At 40.3% G+C, this 22021-nt stretch overlaps 1 protein-coding gene across 1 annotated transcript in view; it reads left to right on the plus strand.

Annotated features, from left to right (window-relative positions):
• The window catches only part of WDFY4 (WDFY family member 4), a 593767-nt gene that overhangs the window by 80080 nt on the left and 491666 nt on the right, over positions 1-22021 (plus strand). Inside the window, exons 11-13 of the mRNA XM_030203170.1 lie at positions 2777-2881; positions 5253-5443; positions 10524-11128. Coding sequence (XP_030059030.1) covers positions 2777-2881; positions 5253-5443; positions 10524-11128 — 901 coding nt within the window. The remainder of the gene's footprint in view (positions 1-2776; positions 2882-5252; positions 5444-10523; positions 11129-22021) is intronic.

The raw sequence follows: 22021 nt of genomic DNA on the forward strand, positions 1-22021 counted from the left end.
AATTGATTTTTTACTCATTCAAAAAGTACAAAGACCAGGGGACACTCAATGAAATTGTATGGAAATACTGTTAAAACAAATAGGAGGAAATATTTTTTCACTCAAAGAATAGTTAAGCTCTGGAACTTGTTGCCAGAAGATGTGGTAACGGTGGTTAGAGTATCTGGGTTTAAATAAGGCTTGGATAAGTTCCTAGAGGAAAAGTCCATGGTCTGTTATTGAGATAGACACGGGGAAGCCACTGCTTGCCCTGGGATTGGTAGTATGGAATGTTGCTACTAATTGGGTTTCTGCCAGGGACTTGTGATCTAGGTTGGCCACTCTTGGAAGCAGGATCCTGGACTAGATTGGTCTGATCCAGTATGGCTATTCTTATGTTCTTATTCTATAAACCACACCTAACTTTAGGCAAGGTTTATAGAATAGTGTTAAGCATGGGGGATTTTTACACAGATTTTTTTGGCACTATATATAGAATTCACCCCATAATGCATGTGTAAATGTGTGTGCCCAGTTTATAGAATTGATTTTAAGGAGTGCAGTTATTATTATTTTTTTTTACCTATAGACTTCCCATCATTCACACAGAAAAGTATGTGTGCACCTGGTATTTATGGGGGTACTTTTCCTGAGATATGTGTATACTTTTGAAACTGGAAGAGGATTTGCATACGAGCCTGCTCCAACCCTGCTCTTCAGAATGCCTCTCCTATACACATAGGTTTATGCATATATAGGGCAACCAATTTTCAAAAAGGCCATTTCAAGGCCTTTGAAAATTGCTGCTTCTTTCTTAGGGACTGATTTAGTGAGGCCTTACTTCTATTCTCTAGCTATGGGAAAAAAGCTTAAAGGGCAATTAAATAAGGCACGCCTAAACTGAGGAACCAATTGTGTGCCATTGTTTACAGAATACGTGCAGGAGTGGTGCATTTAATTGGCAAATACATGTGTAAGTGCTGGGCACTATTCTCTAATTAGAACACAAATGAAAGTAGGATGTACCTGTGGGTTGATCATGGTCATGACATGGGTCTAGCAATGCATACAGCTTTTAGAATGCTATGAGGTTTGTGTGCTGCAAGATATACTTAAGCAGTGCAACTTACACCTGCCATTGACATGATGTAAGCAGTCGCACCTAGATTTCAGCCACTTTGCACTACTTTTCTATAATGGGTTGAGCGCACCCTGATGCCATTATAGCATTGGTGCAACACCCCTTTGTGGCACCTATATTTTGACATGATTTTATACAATTACTGCCTTATTGAATCAGGGCCATAATTTGAAATTCAGTCTAAAATGTTAGTATAAAACTTTTTAGTAGGAGTCATTAAACAGTGATATATTGACTAAAACATCCATATAAGTCCTAACATTATGGCCCTTATTTTAGAAGAATTTCCACTTGTAAATAGCAGCTTTTATTCATGTAGATTGGCATACTTTATAAAATCGATTTTAGAAAGGGGGCTGTTTACATGTGGTGATGCTCACCATGTTTATATTGCCTGGAAGCATGGTAGAGGCGGAGAGAGGAACTGTCCAGGGTGAGCTTACCATATCGAAATGAATTCCTCCATCTTACAAGAAGGAATCTACATAGATAAGAAAAAAATCTGCAATTTGGCATTTACACCCATCCCCAGGCATGCACAAGTGACTGCTCTAAGGGACAGGTGCCAATGCCAATGTCCAGTCGCTCTGATAACCCCTCCAAGGCATGGTTTCCCCACCCAGTCATGGTTGCCTGCCAGTGATATCCCCATAATTACATCCAATCCCCTCACCATACATAACTCACCCAATCCCTCTGCGGTGTCTCCCATGGACAAAAGACCCCCACACCAATCCCTCCCCAGCAACACTGACCCCCCATCCCATCTACTGCCTTACTGGGGTTTCCTGGAATCAAGTGGGAGTAGAAGTAGTGATGCCCATTCCTTTCTGCTCTGATAGCTGGGGTTCCAAAATGACCACTACAATCCCTAGTGATAATACTGAGAGATTACTGCTAGGAATTGTGGCGACCTTTATAACCTAGGGTCATCAGAGGAGGTGCGAGTGGGCATTGCTTCTACTTTTGTTAGATACCAGGGACCCTTGATAAGGTTGGGCATGGTTTTGAGGTTTGGATTGGGAGGGTTTGCCGGGGAGGTGGTCAATATTACTGGGTGGGAAGGGTGGGGGAGTCTTCTGTCTAGGAGGGCAAGTGCTTGGTCAATATATTTTGGGAGTGAGAGGGGATCAGATGTGATCATGAGGACATGTGGGTTGGACAATACTGGGGAGTTATTGGAGCAATGGTTAAGTGCGTGAGTAGCAGTTTCTACAGGCTACTCCAATGCATGTGGTGGGGAGTTGCACATTTGTTTTTTTCCCCACATGCAGTTTTTGAAGTTGCTGCCTCTGCTGGATGTGGAAGGACATAGACATGCAGTCCTACGTCTGTTTTACAAGAAGCTCTTTTTGGCTCAGCCTCTTGTAAAATACTGTGGGAATTTTCTATGTCTCGATCTGGACATCTAAACTTCTCCCTCCATGTCCATTGAAACATAGGACCACACATGAATATGTTAGCCATATAAGGTTAGTACTGCCATTTTTCTGTGTTAGATATAGATGGTAAGTTACATGGATAAGATTTTTTTAAATACTGATCGATTATTTTATTTCTGCAGATCACAAGATTTCCCCATTATATTTATTTTCATGTTATTTGCTTTCCTGTTTTTAAAAAGGCATTGTTGAAGATGTATTTCTTTTATTACAGCTGGGACCAAAGATTGCCCTAGTGAGCAGGAAAGTGAGAGGGAGTTGACGTCTGTAAGACTGAAGGTTGTGGCCACCCTTATTCTAGGATCTGTCAGAAATACAGGTAAGAGGAGGAACTCAAACATGGACAAATATTTAGCACAAACAGCTGAGGTAAAAGTTTTGGAAGGATGTGACAATTTTACTTAACTTCAGGTTATTAAATCTCTCATGTTGACATTGTGTTAAACCATATGTGAAAATCTAGTGGTTTGTGGGAATCCTCTAACACTTATTTTCATCTCAGTCTTGTGAATAAAAAGTAAAACACAACCAATATAGCACCTTAAAAAAAGTTGTGAATAAATGTTTCATCCAAAAAAATGAAATATTCCGACCGATATTCTACTACTACTACTTATCATTTCTGTAACACTACTAGACGTATGTAGCACTGTACAATAAACGTACGAGACAGCTACTGTTTATCAGAGTTTACAATCTAACCAAGACAAACAGGATAAATAAGGACTTAGGGAATTAAGTATGGTGTAAATGATTAAAACGAACATGGGTACTGAACAAGTGAATAGGAGTTAGGAGTTAAAAGGAGCCTCAAAAAGGTGGGCTTTTAGCCTAGATTTGAAGATGGTCAGAGAAGAGCTTGACGTACTGACTCAAGAAGTCTATTCTAGGCATACGATACAATAAGATAAAAGGAACAGAGTCTGGAGTTGGCAGTGGAGCAGAAGGGTACAGATAAGAGAGATTTATCCAATGGAGTTCCCGGGGAGGGGTGTAGGGAGAGATAAGAGTGGAGAGATACTGAGGAGCTGAAGAGTGAATGCACATACAAGCCATTAAGAAGAGTTTGAACTGTATGCAGAAATGGATAGGGAGCAAATGAAGTGATTTGAGGAGAGGGCTAATGTGAACATAGTGACACTGGCGGAATATAAATTCCACTGCAGAATTTTGAACAGACTGAAGGGGAGAGAGATAGCTTATTGGGAGACCTGTGAAAAGCAAGTTGCAATAATCTAAGTGTGAGGTAATCTAAGAGTTTTGGTAGTGTGCTCAGATATTCAAAGTGATTTAAGCAGGAGCCTCTTCTGCCCTCTTAAATCACATACTGCCACCAAGTGGAGATATTCAACAGCACTTAACTGGACAGTGCCATTGAATATCTCCACAGACAGGCCAACAAAAAATTGGGCAGGTCCGTGATGATACTGAGGGGCGGCATTGGGGATGAGCTGGGGATTATGCGGGTGCCAGCACACGCCTAGCTAAGCGGGTGAATTTAGGACAGCTCAAAAGCTGTCCTAACTACACCTGCTTAGCTGTGTGGACCATGGCATTGAATATTGGCCGGGTCCCGTATAACTATTTTTGTCCCTACTGCTTACAAAATAGGTGGTGGTAGGGGCTCATGCACTAATGGGAAAATTATGGCTATGGATGCTGGGCTTGATGGGCCTTTGGTCATTTCCCAGTATGGCATTACTTATGTACTTAATGGGAAAATTGATGCATGGCCATCGATAGAAAACAAATCGTAAATTCAGCCATTTTACCCATGCGGAAAAATGGCCTTAGCACATAAGAATGACCTACGTAAGGACGTGCTAAGGCCACTTTTTACCTTAGTTTGATAAAAGGCTCCCAAAGATAGTACCAGTTGATAAGGATATTTAGTGGCACTATCACGATAGTAAACAAAAGTAAAAAAGAGGTTTCACAAGTACACCAACAAAGCAAAGCAAACAAACAGCACAATACCCTTCACTGTCAATTTAAATGTTTTGTTACCTATTGTGTTGACATTGTAAGTAGTATACTACGCAATACTTTGTATTGTTATTTGAATATTTTTACTGCTGAAATTGCCTGTTGCTTATGATTGATCTATTCTTACTGTACACCACCTTGAGTGAATTCCTTCAAAAAGGCGGTAAGTAAATCCTAATAAAAGTAAATAAATAAATAAATAAATAAATAAATAAATAAATAAGAAATGAGTCTTCAAGACTGGAATGATAAAGGGTTTTTTACTGAAAAGACCTGACACATGTCAAACTCTTTATTATTCCAGTCTTGAAGACATGGCCCTTATTGGGTCTTTTCAATAAAGAACTCTTTATTATTCTAGTCTTAAAGGCCTATTTATACTATCTGGATAGTGCCACTGAATATCCAGTGATAACTGCAGCTAAACCATTTAGCTGGATGACAATTGCACGTGGAAAAGTCCCATGTTAAAACATATTAAACCAGATTTTACTGCATTTTAGTAAAAGGACCCCTTAGATAATTGTAAAGAGGTGATACCTTTGTATAGTTGATTTATGGTCAGAATCTCTACCAAATGACTTTGGTGATTTTCTTGGTAATTAATATTATTTATGGTAGACTAGTACTGTATTTCATTTTTACTTTCAAATCTAGCATTGACTGGTATGATGATGAATAAACTTTGTCCATTGAATCCTTAGTGGTTATAAAAGATTATGGCATGGTTCCATACATCAAGATCTTCCTGGATGAAGACTATTATCGTGCAGACACTCTCTCTATCTTGGAGCAGCTGTCAGTCATCAATACAGAAGAGTATATGAGTACAATCGTTGGAGCCCTGTGCTCTTCCATTCAAGGAGAAGTGCAATTTAAGCTGGATCTGCTCAAGGTACTTCTAGTTGGACTTCGTTCTTTTATCTGTTTTTTATGATCCCAAACAAAAGGAAGTCATTGAACAGTACCAAAATGTTACACTGCTATTACTACAACTGTTTATAATTTCTATAGCACTAGTAGACTTACACAACGCTGTGCAAACATGTAACAGACAATCCCTGCCCTGAAGAGTTTACAGTCTGCATCACTTCTATGTACAGTGCTGTATCCCATTTCACAATGGGTAAAGTTCTGCATGCATTTTTAACCTTATAACAACTTACATTTGAAAATAAAGTTATATACGCTTGAAGCTACCAGGCTGATGTTTCAAAGAGTTTATCCAGGCAGAAGTCCCTGTCTGGTTAAATGATGTGATCTCCAGATTTTCAGTGGAATATAACTAGACAGTGGTGCTGAAAATTTGAGAAGACCACAGTAGCAGTATCTGGTTAGTGCCAGGGCAGTCCAGAGGAGGAGTCTGGCTGGAGCTGGGATTTATTTATTTAGATTTAGCTCACACTTTTTCATTAGTAGCTGATGGTGTTACCTTCAGGTACAGTAAGGGGCTCTTTTACTAAATTGCATCACACAGCCCCTGATTCTATATATGGTGCCCAGATTTGTGCCCCCAAATTTGTTCTTGCTCCCAAGATGTACATGCAAATTAATTGAAAAATGAGCTCAATATCATCAATAATTGGGTGCTAACAACCAATTATTGAAGTTAATTGGCACCCATTAGAATTTACATGAACATCTCACATGTTACCCAGGCGGTAAGCATGCAGGTTGTGCTAACTGCCGTTTGCCGCTGGGTAGGTGCCCTGTGGTAGAAAATAGAAAATATTTTCTACCACGTGTTTTTGACAAGCACTGAATTGGGAATTACTGCCCGGGGCACTCAGTAGCTGGGCGGTAATGCTGATTTGTCGTGCACTAGACGCACATAGGCCCATACACGCCTTTGTAAAAAGACCCATAAGTGAATTAGAAAAGAAATAAGAATGTAAGGTCTTTGAGCAGGGACTGTCTTTTTTCTATGTTTGTGCAGCGCTGCATACGCTTTGTAGCGCTATAGAAATGCTAAATAGTAGTAGTAGTAGTGTTGCCTTACTGGGACAGGTCAAAGGTCCATCAAGCCCAGCATCCTGTTTCAAACCATGGTCAATCCAAGTTACAAATACCTGGCAAGATCCCAAAACAGTACAATACATTTTATGTTGCTTATCCTAGAAATAAGCAGTGGATTTTCCTCAAGTCCAAATGGCTTATGGACTTTTCTTTTTAGAAAGTTATACAAAAATTTTTAAACCTTGCTAAGCTAATTGCTTTCACCACATTCTCTGCAGTGGCGATCCTTGGCTGCCACCCGGGGAGTTCACCGCTGGGTACCCCTCCAGGTGCAGCGGCATCCCCCCTCTTCCCCCTGGGTGCAGCACAACACCCCCCCTCGGCGCATCAACACCCCCCTCCCCAGCATATCATCCAAGCCCCCCCCCTGCCGAGTGCATTCTTACCTGCTGGGAGCAGCCACGCAGCTGTCGGTTCCGCTGGTTCCCTGCTCCCTCTGCACCAGAACAGGAAGTAATCTGTTCCGGGGCAGAGGAAGCAGGGAACCAGTGGAGCCGACAGTTGTGCAGCTGCTTTCTGCACTCCTCCAGCGGTGTGCACCCGGGGTGGACCACCTCCACTGCCCCTCCCTTGGTGGACCACCTCCACTGCCCCTCCCTTGGTACGCTACTGATTCTCTGGCAATGAATTCCAGAGTTTAATTACACGTTGAGTGAAGAAATATTTTCTCTGATTTGTTTTACATTTTCTACTTTGTAGCTTCATCGCGTGCCCCCTAGTCCTAGTATTTTTGGAAAGAGTAAACAAGCGATTCACATCTACCCATTCCACTCCATTCATTATTTTATTGTTTCTTCCTCAGGAGCAGTCTGAGTCTTCCTCAGGAGTAGTTTGAGTCCAGCACTCAAACTCTGAAGTTTACCTCCAAAGTTTAAACTCTTAGGGCCCTGTTTACAAAGCAGGGTTATAGGTGCGTTAGCATCTTTAACGTGCATTAACCATGTACGTGCATTAACTGTGTACATGCTTACAATAGGCACCTACACGGTTAACACACGTGCTAATTGTAGGCGTGTTAGAAACGTTAAAATGCCTTAGTAAACAGGGCCTTTACTGCCCCTTAGTTAGGCACGTAAATGTACATAAAATTATCTGTTCACAAACTAAAATTAAAACTGAAACATTAAAACCAAAACATAAAAAAAAAAAAAGAAAAGCCACTTGTGGAAAGGCTTGCTGACAAAGACCTTTGAAAGCACTCATCTTAGTACCGGGAAGCATGACAATACAACAACAACAAAAACATTCTTAGTGTATGAGAAACAACCTTCTGTCTTAATATACATAAAACTTTCATCTAGGCATTTAAAAAGCCTGCACAAACAAATTAGTTTTTAAAACTTTCTTAAATTGTTGCAGTGTTGGACAAAAGCAAATATGTCCCGGGAGCTGCAACAGAGGAGGCGCATGCCGATGTCACTGCATAATGAATTGTATTTATATAAGTTTTATAATATTCACTTTTTTCCAAATATTTGAAGCACTCTTTTGTGAAATTAGTTGTGTTTAAGCTACACCAGTCAAACAACAGCTGCATACAAAAACTGGTGTTAGTTTCTGGAAAAGGAAAAAAAAAGTTTAATGGTGTTTCCTCCTGAACTGTGAAAAATAAATCCAACAATTTTTCCTAATTGTGACAAATAATAACAAGATTAAAACACAATAAGCAAGTGAATTTATTATCTTGGCCACTGGGAATCTGATTGTGTTATGCACAAATTCAGATTGATTTGCTAATATATATTTAGCTGTTAACGTCTGCTTAATTTGATTACCTCTCCAGTCTTCCAGCGTGACACGCTGAAAATTATGAGGAATAACCAATAATGGAATATGAAATAAATTCTATTAACACTAACAAAGTTACTGCTCTCCAGTACATGTCAGTTCTATAGATGTAAGCCACAGAAGCACTAACTCATAGACAATTAAACTCTAACTGAGTTAAAACTGGAGTAAATAGGGTTATTGCTGACCTTTCCTGAAACGTGTCAGGGATATTCTGATTACTTCCCTTTGAATTTATTAAATTTCCTCACTGACTCTGACGTGCTGCTCCTTTGATGCATTATCTTGGAAACGTGACTGACAGTTATGGAGTTCCACTCTGTTCCTGAGAAATTGTTTCCCGCAGTGATGCATTGTTTTTCTTTTCTTTTTGATACTAATGCTTCCCTTCAAGTTATTTCAAGTGAAACGGTCATATCCTTTGGAGAACTGAAACTCTTAAAGAAACATTTGTACTGTGTTTAAGGTTTGTCCAGTTTGCTCTGCATGTTTTTGAGGCATCTCTTCTGTTCTTTCTGATTGCCAACACTGGACAAAACCTCTTTTGTCCAGTTATCCATCTCTTCCTTTGCTGTGCTATAGACTATAGTCTGTATTAGTGAGACATACATTTCTGTGAGAATGAATTGGTTATTGCAGGTATTCTGTTGTGATAAGTAGTAGTAATAGTAGACATCACCAGTTAAATCAGAAAAAGAGTGTGGGGTTAAGAGAGGCCACCTAAAGGATTTCCTGGTGTTTTATTATAAACTGCTAATGCCTGCCTTCCCTTATGTACTTTAGACCTCTCAGATCTTATACAATTTTAGGTGCAACATACACAGGGTAAAGAGTCCCCGTGGCACCAGCCCACCACTGGATATTGAAAGGAACATGTTATGGGGAGATTCCCTTTGAAAATCATCTTGCAAGTCTTTGGGTTCAAGCTTGCTTTCCCAAGACGTTAAGGGAGAAATTATGAAGCTGTGGTAGGGCTTTAAGTCATGTTATTTGCCTCTTAATGCAACTTAAACGGTCCTAATGCAGCTTGACTTAATTTACTGCAGCGATATTTAAGTCGCTGTGGGTTACATTATAATGGTATACAAAATATGCAAACACATTATAATGATATACAAAACATGCAAATGCATGTTGTGCATCTCATTAATGTGCAAATACCCTAATGTGACTTGTGGTGATATAGTACAAGTCGTATTAGGGCTAAACATTCACAGTAAAATAACCCCAGCTTTTTGCTTGGGTTATTTCACCACTTGGGAGCATCAGGCCCTGGCTCAAGCACCACCCCCTAACCCCTCACAAAGTCCTAGCTCCCAAGTTCCCCCCACCTCCCAATTCCTAGGTAGCCCTTGGCCCCCCTCAAAGGGCTACCTTATAATCATTGGTGCTCCAGAAGGGGACTTTGTGCAGGAGCAATGCCCAATCACTCCTGCCTAGTCCAGTGCTGGCCATAAAATGGAGCAGATACTGGTAGGGGTGATATTTCACAAGACTACCACTAGGGGTGCCATTTTGTGGCCAGTGCTAGACTGGGCAGGAGCGACCTGGCATTGCTCCTACCTCAAGGTACCCTGGACCACCAATGGTTAAAAAGGGGATCGAGGGCTATCTACAAAGTGGGGTTTGGGGGTAGGGAATGGGAGGCTTGGACTTTGTTGGGAGTGGTAATAGGTAGGGCTTCAGTTTTTTTTTTTTTTTTTGGGGGGGGGGGGGGGGGACCTGTTCTGCAGCCCTGGGAGCATCAGTCTGCGACTTTGTAGCCTGATGCTCCTGTGTGGTGAAATAACCCCAGCAAGAATCCGTGATTATTTTACCATGATTTTATGGCCCTAGTGCAACATGCAGTGTATTATTGCAAGTCGTGTTAGGGTATTGGCATGTTTTGCATCTCATTACTATATAACTTATGGTGACTTAAATATCACCGTGTTAAATTAGGTCAAGCTGAGTTAGGGCTCTTTAAATTCCCTTAAGGTTCAAATAATGGGACTTAAAGCCCTAATGCAGCTTGAAAACTTCCTCCCTAAGCCTAATACTCATTACACTCTTTTTTTTTTTAAGTTAGGGAACGTGCTCCATTGAGCTTTATAACTGACACATTTTGAGTGAATAATTAACTGGTACGATAATGTTCCTCAAATCCCATTTTTTCTTTATATTCATTGCAGTCTCTTCTTAGAATGCTGAGGACCCCGAAAGGTCGTTCTGCTTTCAGAAGTGCCAGTGGATTTAATGGGCTGCTTTCTATCCTTTCTGATATGGAGGGTGCTTTGCGTGACCCGCCATCCGGCATATGGGTTACAGTTGAAAGAAACCATATTTTGGAGCTGATTTTGTACACGTTGAAAGGCATATCAGCAGCCTTATACATGGATCCAGTGAATAGTCACTTCTTCAGGAATCATGAACTGTTTGCAAAAATGGCAGAAGACCTTGAGATGCTTGGGTGCTTCTCTGCACCAGAAAGCAGTAACACAGTTATTCATCTCTCCAAGGGCAGAACTTTTATTGACTTTATTCACTTAGTATCAGATTCCGAGGACCCTTTTCCCTCTTGCTTAAAGAGCTGCATCACACTATTTAGCTTTGTGGACTGCATGGCCAAAGGCATGCTTCATCTGGACAACTGTTTGAAAAAGAGAAGCAGGAGCCTATGGACTGGAAATCAAGATGGACAGGAAGTACATTGTACTAAGGCACAAAACCATGTGCAGGAGTTTTCTGGAAAATGTGATGCTCCAAATCGCCAGTTGATTCCTTATTCAGAAGACAGGTAATTATGTCTTTGTTGGAAATCAGAATCACAAGTTCACATAGTACTGTGACAAAAAAAAAAAAAAGAAACTTCCTGTGAGAGACAGGGAGAGATGGATGGTTGATAAGACGATGACAAAGCAGTAGAATTTTGTGGTTTATAATGGGAAAGAAAACCCAAAATCAGTTTACACAGACATCATATTAAATATCACAATGCCAACCAGGATGTCACCTCTGTGGGACTCTGCTTTACAAAACCAGAACACTTTATCAATGATCTTATGGTGAGAATACTAAACGGAAATTTTAGGACAATCCAGGAATGTAAGACTTTTGAAGTCAAAATGATGAAATATTTCTACACCCACCAGACAGGATTTAACAAAGATCTTGTTTTTTTAGCCCAATATAAACCATAAAATTATCCCTCTCTCCCTATCTCTCACCTACCCAGCTCGTCCTTTTCCTCACCTAACCCACCCCACCCTCTTCCTGTGAGACTGTCATTGGAATGCTTTTATGTTTCAATAATATACTCTGATATTTGCCAACATTTGCTCATTTCTGATCTGAAGAAGAAGGCATTGCCTTGAAAAGCTAATCAATTAGGGTCCTGTTTACTAAGGCACGCTAGCGATTTTAGCGTGCGCTAACGCTAGAGACACCTATATATTCCTATGGGTGTTTCTAGTGTTAGCACGCGCTACAAATGTCAGTGCGCCTACAGCATGGCTTAGAAAACAGGGCCCTAAATGCATTGTTAGTCCAGTAAAAAGGTATCATCTTATTTACTTTCTCTGTTTTGATTTAATTTTTATTTATTACCTTTAAAAGTGGACTAACTCAACTACCATACCACTTTACTCGAATGAATAGGGAGTTATATGATTTAGCATACTGTGTAAAGCCTCTGAGAAAACCGAGATAAAGATATGCACTGTCAGTGACAACTTGCTAGTTACATTTCCGGATCATTTCCAGCACATATTTTGGATAAAGTTAATTAATGATTGAAAATTAGGGATAAGCATCTCTCCTGCAACCCCATTCAAATCTAGAAAAAGATCTGAAAAATGTTAGTATTTTATCTGAATTAGGATTAGCTTAGCATGATTTTGACATTACGTTTTTCAAATCAAGATGTATTCAGACTGTTTCAGGTTTAATTCAGTATTTGCAGTCAGATTTTTTTTTTTTAAATACTAGAAAGCGTGCCACTCTTCCAATAATTAAAATGCAAGTACTTATCTGAAAAGACTTGCCCTTAAACTGGATCGGTTACCGCCAAATATGTTGAACATAGATTTTCAAGTTGAACCAAATATGGGAATGTATTTGTTTGATCACATTTTTGCTTCTCATCTGGTTTTATTCTGATTGGACAAACACATCCCCTATCCCTCCCTACACACCACCTCACTTAGGGGCCCTTATGAGAAGCTGCATTAGGCACTATTGCATACCTAACGCAGGATGTGCTAAAACATTCTACATTAGATTTTCCATGTGCATCCGCGCTAAGCATCTTTTGCATTTTGGGGAGGGAGTGTGCCAGGAGTGGAGAATGAGCTTGGATTCAGCTAAAGCAATGACATTACCAACATGCTAACTGGTTGGTGCATCCATAACATGGGAGCCCTTAGCACAAAGCCCATTTACTAGCACAGCTTTGTATAAGGGCCCCTTAGTTCAATCAAATGTATAGATTTAATGTAAATAAGTTCAACTCTCCCTGTTGAAACATCAGTTGATGATTGCTTTCACTTAACAACTTATTACTAATGAGTGCTACCATGTTAGTGTGCATTATTTTACCACAGATCACTTTTTATGTTTTGGGGCCTAGTTACTAATAAGGGGTCCGTTTACTAAGCGTCCTAAGAAATGGGCTTAGCAGGCCCTTATGAGCAGTGGCGTAGCTACGGGTGGGCCTGAGTGGGCACAGGCCCACCCGTTCTTGCCTTATGCCCACCCAGCCTAGTGGCACCCAAATCATCTCATTGGTGGTGCCTCACTCCTCTCTCTTTCTCTTTCTCTCTCAGCCCTCCCCCCACCCCCATCATCTACCTTTGAGCCATCGCTGGCGGTGATTCCAGTAAGCAACCTTCACCAGACCTGCAGGCTTCCCTCTACTGCGCCCCGCCCTTGATATCACTTCCTGTTTCTTCACTGGAGAGGATGTGGTAGAAGAAAGCCTGCAGGGCTGATGCAGGTTGCTTACTGGAAGCGTTGCCGGTGATGGCTTGGCTTGGCTTGGCTTGGTGGTAGACCCTGGGGAGAGGGAGAACAGAGAAGCAGATGCTGTCCGGGGTGGGGGGGGGGGGGTGAGGCGGAGAGGAGCAGATCCTGGGTGGAGGGGGACAAAGATGACAGCAGGGGTAGAAGGAAAATTTTTAAAAACTGTATGTATGTACAGGGCTGGGAGTAGGAAGGTAAATGGCAGGTCTGGCTACTTTCCTGCTTATTTGGGCCTTTCCTGCACGCTAAGCCCATTTCTAGTGTGGCTGTCAAAATGGGCATTTTTCAATTTGCTTCATTATTAACCATGTTCTAATTAGTGGTGCAGTTTAGTATTTTATTTTATTTAATTTTATTTATGTGTTCTTTTATCCCACTGTTATCCAAAAACAAGTTTTGGTTCAAAATAGCTTATGATTTATATTTTAGGTGGGAGTTACAAATATCTTTTTATCATTATTGTTTGAGGGTAGCTTTGAATGGTAGGACTATAATTTGTGTAGTTATCTAAGAGATTTATTGAGGTAGGAAGTTGATGGAGGTAGGATGTTATTTTATGTGATTGTCTGACAAGTTTTGATGAGGTAAGATTTGAGTTGGGATGTCGCTCACTTATGTTGTTATCTATAGAATTTTTTGAAGAGGTAAGTTTTCATTTCTTTCCTGAATTGAAGATAGTTGGTGATTCTTCATATGGCTTTTGGTATTGAGTTCCACCATTTGGAACCCAGGTAGCTAAAACCTGCAGTGTAGATTGTTTTGAAGGTTATGTAGGAGAAGTAGTAGGTACCCTCTGATATCTGGGCTTCCATTTCTCGGTGATAGTTTAATCATGTCGAGCATATATTCAGGAGCCATTCCAAATAGTATTTTGAAAATGAGGGTACTCGTTTTGAAGAGTACTCTTGCTTTGGTTGGTAGCCAGTGTAGTGTTCTAAGCAGTTGAGTTGCTCTTTCATATTTTGGCTTTTGAATATCAGTCTTGCTGCTGTATTTTGGATGGTTTGTAGTGATTTTAGGGTGCTTTCCTTGCACCCTACGTATGCTGCTTTACAGTAGTCTACTTGTGATATTATTGTCGATTGTACCATTATCTGGAATGATTGTCTAGGAAAGTAATTTCTTATCCTTCTCAGTTTCCATAGTGTTTTGAAACATTTTGATGTTACTTCTGATATTTGACTATCCAGTGATAGATACTTATCGAAGATAATTCCTAATATTTTTAGTTGTGATTCGACTTGGTATGTTGGTTGATTGTGAAATTTTTGTACAATGTGGAGTTGTGCGGGCTGGATAGAACCAGGAATTTGTTTTTTTTTCTGTTTAGTTTGAGTTTGAAAGTTGTTGCCCAGTTTTACCATGAGGTCCAGGCCTTTTTTTATTCTTCCCATTATTTATGCGATATTTTTGTGGAATGGTATGTACATGGTGACGTCTGCTTATATAAATGGGTTGAATTTCATTATTTACAGTTACTTCCCGAGTGGTGTCATCATTACATTGAACAGTATTGGTGATATTAGTGAACCCTGTGGTATTCCGCATGCAGAGATCCGTAAGGTTAATAACTGGTTTGACATCTTCACCATGTAGGACCTGGTCCTTAGGAAGCCACTGAACCATGCTGCCTCTGCTCCATTGATACCTATGTTGTCGAGCAGAGTCATTAGTGTATGGTCTACTAAGTCGAACGCACTTGACATATCAAATTTGAAGAGACGGCTAGACGAATTTCATATTTAATATAAAAAATTTACTCATTTGTTTAGTGTACAAGCTGATTACCATCAATAGGGGTAGTCAGGAAGCATTTCTACTCAAAACACATCTACACACACAAGCAATATACAGCAAGCTTAAGGCAAATCAAAAATGCTCTAGACAGACAAAGAAAAATTCAAAATGCTTACTACCTCTTTGTTCCCCTCTAGTTTTATACCGGGCCTCTGACTAATTCTCTCATACAACATTCCTGTGCAAGTCTCTGAATACCACAAACTGTTAATCATGTGCAGAACATCTGCTTTCTATTACCCCCCTACCTTTTAGCCCACAGACTTTCTGGAGCCTGCCTTTGGCTAATGTGTTGCCACATTCTTTTCATGCCTCAGGAGGGTTAGTGTTAAAACAGCTTGTTGTAATCATGGAGCCTTCCACTCCGCATTTTTCATACTTTTATTCAACAAATCTTTCATACTTTTGTTCAACAAATCCTCCCTTTTGAGGCCTGGTATTCCAGGACTCAAACATCTGTTTTAGCTCCAGTCTGTTTCCTTACCTCCCTTCTAAATTTCCTCCCCCCTTTGTTTGTGGCATTCAGTTTCTGCACGCTTTTTCAATATTTTTGGCTGACATATTAAAGTTCTATTTATTCTTGATTTCAGTTATCATTGTTATTTTAAAAGCATCCTGGCACATCTTTGCAAACATGCTAATACACATGTTACACAGCATTAAACAGATTCAATTGTACTAGGGTACAAAATTTATATCTCTTGAGGTATATAATTTATAGGACAGTGAGCTTCATCACAGGGGAATACACTGTCATTCATTCTTACTTTTCATTAGCTGATGTGGCATTAAAAATTACATAAATTAAAAGCATAACATTCATTGAATCAGTTGTTACCACATTCTGCGTGTAAGTGCACTTTATCGGGGGAATGTGTTCAGTTGTCATACTATTAATCAGACACCAACATGATGTCTGTGGGTACTTGTCCATAAGCAAGGCTTGCTTATAAATAGTCTCATTTGTCCAATGAAGGTTTTCATCATCTCTTACACAGGTATTATTGGGATCACAGTCATGGTGCCCACTCAATTTTATCATTGTAGTCCCATACATCATAGCTGGCAAGGACAAGGATGTGGGCACATATGATACAATCAGTCAAATTCAACATTTTGGCCGCTGCAACAAGTCTATTATCATATATGTTCATTGTCCATTAACAAACAACAACATCCCAATACCATCATGTTTAGGGACATGATGTTTGTTTATTCTTTGTCCATTTCAATGTTATTAATTCGTCGAATATCTGCTAAATGTATCCAAGAAGTATGACCTTCCAGACGGGCAGCGGTCTGAGTAAGGGCCGTGATAGCAAAAGGTCCTACATACACAGGATCCTTCCATGTTTTATGTGTAAAGTTCTTTCGCAGTACTAGATCACCTACTTTAAAAGCACAAACATCATTAGTAGTCCCTGCCTGTGATGCTACATTTGTTCGGATCATATCACTTGTCAGGTTCAACATAGGTTGTAGCTTTTGCCAGTACTGAGCTGTGCTATCAGTACTTGCTGTCTGCATCGGGAAGAAATGACGTCCTGTCTGAATTTGGAATGGGGTCAATTTAGTACGCCCATTAGGTTGGGCCCTTATAACCATCAAAGCTAATGGTAACAAATCAAGCCAGGTATATGGTTTACCTGCTGTTTCCTTGTTTAAAGCCTTCAGTAATACTCTCAATTTAGTTTTTAAAATACCATTGTAGCGCTCCACCAAACCATTGGAGGTGGGGCGATACACTGATACTTTTCTGTGTGTTAAACCCATAATCGTTTCCATTTCTTTCAAAACACTGTTATTAAAATGTGTCCCGTTATCAGAAATTATTCTAGACGGACACCCATGTCTTGGCATAATATGAGTTACCAGGCATTGTACCACTTCATGTGCTGTCTCCCTTTTACATGGAAATGCTTCTATCCACCTTGAAAAAGCATCCACCCAAACTAACAAATATCTTTTTCCCTGCACTGGAACAATCATATCAGTGAAATCGATATACCATTCTTTTGCTGGGCCTTCTGGTATTGGAAGTGTCCCAGGTGATATTTTAGGACCTCGTTTAGGTATGTTAATATTGCATACCATGCAATTTTGCACAACCTGTTGAATCAGGTTATCAATTTTTAAAGTCCAAAATCTTTGCTCAAATTGTTGCCTCATTGTTTCCTTATTCCAATGCATGGTTGCATGCCACTCAGCCAATACCTTAATCGCCTGGCTCATTGGCATACAAGGTAATCCTTCTTCTGCATTAAACCATTCACTTCCCAATTTCATACATCCTCTCTTCAACCATTTTTCACTTTCCTGACCCTCTGGCTGCCACATTTCAATCTTATCTACATTCGTAAGTGGCCCTTCCTGTGTCTGTCTAGTATTATACAAAATCTTTTCACTTTGCTTAACCACCTCCGTTGCTGCTGCATCAGCCATTGCATTACCTAGTGCTTCAAAGGTTGGCTTTTCAGTGTGGGCCGGGGTCCACACAACTGCAGTTTTTCTACCTTCACGTTCCCTTCTTGCCAAAATTTCAAACAGCAATTTCCAATATGTGTAATGTTGTAAATTTTTACCTGCACTGGTTATCATCCCCCTACGTTGCCATTTTAATATATGATACTGTAGTGAACTTGCAACATAACCACTATCAGTATATATAGTGACATTTTGAGTCATATCAGTGTGTTGTAAGGCCGTAATAACGGCTAAAAGTTCAGCATGCTGTGCAGTATGATCAGGAGGGGTTTTATATTGTACTTGCATTATCTTTCTTAGATTCTTATCTACCTGCACGCAGGCAAAGCCTGCAACAGTCCTTTCACAAGCTCCATCTGTAAACCATATTAACCCATCAGATAAGGGTTCAAAAGTAAGACAGTGAAATGTAGGGATTTCTATAGTATCAATCTCACCCTCTTGATCGACAGGAAAAAGCAGATCTATCTTATTTCTCTGTTCTTTAGTTAATGGTATTATTCTTATATCTTGTCCTAAAAGTACTGCTTGATATTTTCCAAATCTAGTGGCTGTCAATGCTGTTTGGCTAGGGCTCAACAGCGTTTTAATCGTGTGGTTGGTATGTATTACAATAGGAACAAAAGGCATTTGTGCTCTCCATTTACCTACTGCTGCCACAATAGCTGTCAGTAACTTTGGTATTTCTTTCATTCCCTTTTCCACATGATTAAAAGAGCCTGACAAAAAAGCTACTGGTGCATTTACTTCATTGTTTTGATTAATCATAGCTGCCCAACTATTTCCCATGTCTTTTACCCACAAATGCACAGGTGATTGGATATCTATTACTGCTAACGGTCCTGGAGATAATAAATCCCTCACAATCTTAGCCAATACCATCTTATCCTGTTCTTCCAATACAATTAGTGTATTCTTTGGTGTGGCTGCGGGCAGTTTCAAATGTTTATAAAGTCTCATTACTTTTTGTGTATAATTTGGTATCCATTGTCTGCAGTAATTTAACATTCCCAAAACAGCACGTAACTGGGTAACTGTTTGCGGTACCGGAGTTTCATTTAAAATAGATATAACTTCCGGTATAATGACCTTATGTTCTGCTGAAACATTTTGTCCTAAAAAGGTGACAGTAGACTGAGCTATAACACATTTTTCCCTGTTACATTTATATCCTAACTCTCCTAATAACAAAAATAATTTTCTAGTCCAATCTAGGCATTCTGCTTCAGTCTCAGCCGACAGTAGAATATCATCTACATAGACAAACAATGACACCGTGTCAGGCAATTGACTCCTGAAATCCTTTAAATCCATCATTAGTTGTTTTGAGAATACCTATGGACTATCAGTAAAGCCTTGAGGCATCCTAGTCCACCTGTATGCCTCACTCTGTACTATAAATGACGTCAAATCCCTAGACTCTGGATGAAGAGGTATTGAAAAGAATGCATTAGACAAGTCAATAACAGTGTTATATGCATATATATTCTGGGTATGCAAAAGAGTAGCAGGATTTGCACAAATCGGAAATTGATTTTTTGTAACCTCATTTAGCTCTCTTAAATCATGTACTATCCTTACATTGTTTTCCCCTTTCGGGACAGGAAACAATGGGGTATTGTACGGGGATACTGAAGGTTCAATAATACCACATTTCAATAATTTATCAATGTGTTCCAAGGTTTTGGATACTAATTTAGGTCGTATGGGGTAAGGGTCTTGCTTCGGCCCCTTTGCCCCTTCTATTAATTCTATCTTATGGGGTTTTGCATTTATGGCTAGTCCATATGGTGAATCACTTGTACTCCAAATATGTTGTGGTAATTCTTCCATAACCCTTACTTTATTTTCATTATTCAACTGTTGAACCATGGTGAGCAAACTTGGTATTTCTTTATTTCCAAAATCTAAACACAATCCTAATTGAGACAATAAGTCTCTACCACACAAATTTACTGGGCAATCAGGTGCCACTAAAAAGGGTACCACAGCCTCCCTTGAACCGTGCGGTTGGCATTCCAAGCGCACCAGAGTGGGTTCTGTTAGCCTTTTTCTTTGTTCTATCCCCGTAAATCCCACTGTTGTTCTATACTGATTTGAAAGTTTAACTCCCTGTGGTTTTGCACACAACACAGAGGTACTCGCCCCTGTATCTATCAAAAATCTCACAGGAGTTCCATATTTGCCAATTGTCAATGTAATAAAGGGTTCCCTTGTGTCTAACCTGAAAATCATTCCCTCTTCCTGACACGGGTTTGCTTCCAGTCAATAGCATTGGTCTGGAATATTCTGCCAAGTTGGAAAAGCATTTACAGTACCCTGTCTCTGTACTGCAGCCCCTGGTCCCTGTGATTGCGTCGCCGGCTGCTGTATTGCAGTCTGCGGGGCACTCGCAGGTATCCCTACTACTTGTGGCATTAATCCTTGCTGCGTCTGCATTTGTACTTGGGGCATTCCTGCATTCTGATAACATTCTGAAGCATAGTGACCAAATTGCTGACATCCCCAACATTGTACATGTGCCCTTCTATTAGGTGATAGTCCTGATCCTTGCATCCCTCGACCCCTACCCCTGCCTCTAACCATGCCTCGTCCCCTTGGTTGGTACGGCTGGCTATATCCCGGTTGTACATAGTAAATGACCTGTGGAGGTGAGGCAGAGGGCATCACCATTGTTTCCTGTTTTTTGTTTCTATCCTGTTCCTTGCTTTCCAAATCCTTTAACTGCATAGTCATTAACTTAGAAGTTAATTTAGCCTGTTCTTTCTGTGGGGTCTCTATCAGTTTACGATGCACATTACTAAAATGCATCAATGTCTCTCTTATTTCTGGCCACGGCTTTGAGGACAGGGCAATGACAGCATCTAAATTTTTACGCATATTATCAGGCAGTGTGGACATAAATAGGTGTAAAAATACTGCTACATTATGATCCACATCTGCATCTTGCCCTGTTTGAGCCTTATACAAATTTATACATTTTGTCAAATGTGCCGAAAAATCAGTTTTAGGGTCCCATTTATTTGCTGTTATGGCTGAAAAATCAATCGGGGTTGGATACATCACATGCAGAGCTGCAGAAAGAGCAGCCTTACTATTCCCTGCGTATACATCCCCATCCACAGTATGTGATGGCAGGCGCTGATATCCACACTGCACTGCCAGTTGAGATATACTAATACCTGACGCTGCACACAGGGCTTTAAAATCTCCAATAGTCAATTGAGTCCCTGCAGTTGCCTGTTCTATCCCATCTAACCACATACGAGCTCCTTTCACTATACTGGGAATTTTTGCAACTAAAGTTGTAACATCTACGGGGGTGTATGGTTTGTAATGACGTATTCGATTGCCAGCTGCGTCTAAGCGCGTCATAACTGGCATGTGTAAAGCACTACTATCTAAAGCGCTGCAAATCTCCTGTTTACCTTCCTCTTCCACCTCTTCTTCCAAATCACGTTTTATTTTGTGGAACCAATTATCCCAGAATTCCAATCCCTCTTTTACAAATGTTCCAGTCCCTATACCCGGGCAATTTTTGTGGACAGCCTTTAATAATTCCTGAATGTCCTCATGTGTACTAGGACCATTTTCATCGCACGGCAAGGGGAGCCGTTTTACATCTAACAAGTGTCTAGAAGCCCCCCACCATTCCTCACCATATCTAGTATTATTCAGTCTCATAAGCTCTGCAGCCACATGCGTGCCTCGAAAAATTGGCCTGGGGGGCCCTGGGGTTAAAGATGTTGGCATAGTTTTTGTTCGCTTATGAGTTGGGGTTGACATGGTCATGGGAGGCTCGGAGTACATCCGCAGTCGTCCCTCAATTTCAAATTGAGTTGCCAGGTCATATTGTTCTGATGTAATTAGGGTTTTCAAATCAGGGTAAGTGCCTGATTCTGCACTAGATTTTCCTTTTTCTTTCTGTCTCACCCGTTTTTTCTCCTTTTTCTGTTCCCTAGTCCCCACATCACTGTCCTCATTATCCCCTCCCTTTTCACTTTCTGACTCACTGGGGGGGTCATCAAGAGCCGAATACCCAGCGCATGGCACAGGGCGCTTTGCCTTGGATTCCTTCATTTTATCAGTCGCCCTTAGGGGGCACAACGTGTCCCTGCTAGATTCATATGACGGGGGATTATTTCTTTCTGCCTCTTTTTGTATCCTATCTACATCAGCATGAAACAGATCTGCTGCTAAAGAAAATAAATTCCAAATTGTAAGATGCTTCTCTAAGCTTTTCTTCTGCCTAGTTTTATTTTTATTTTCTTGTAAATAGCTCAGGAGAGATAATAATTTTGGACGATCAAACGATCCATCCTGAGACCAGCTCAAAACAGAATCTTTTGCATCATATTTGATCCATTTCTCATGTATCTTTTCAATCTGT

The sequence above is a fragment of the Microcaecilia unicolor genome, chromosome 5 (assembly GCF_901765095.1).
Source record: "Microcaecilia unicolor chromosome 5, aMicUni1.1, whole genome shotgun sequence".
In the NCBI taxonomy this organism is placed as follows: domain Eukaryota; kingdom Metazoa; phylum Chordata; class Amphibia; order Gymnophiona; family Siphonopidae; genus Microcaecilia; species Microcaecilia unicolor.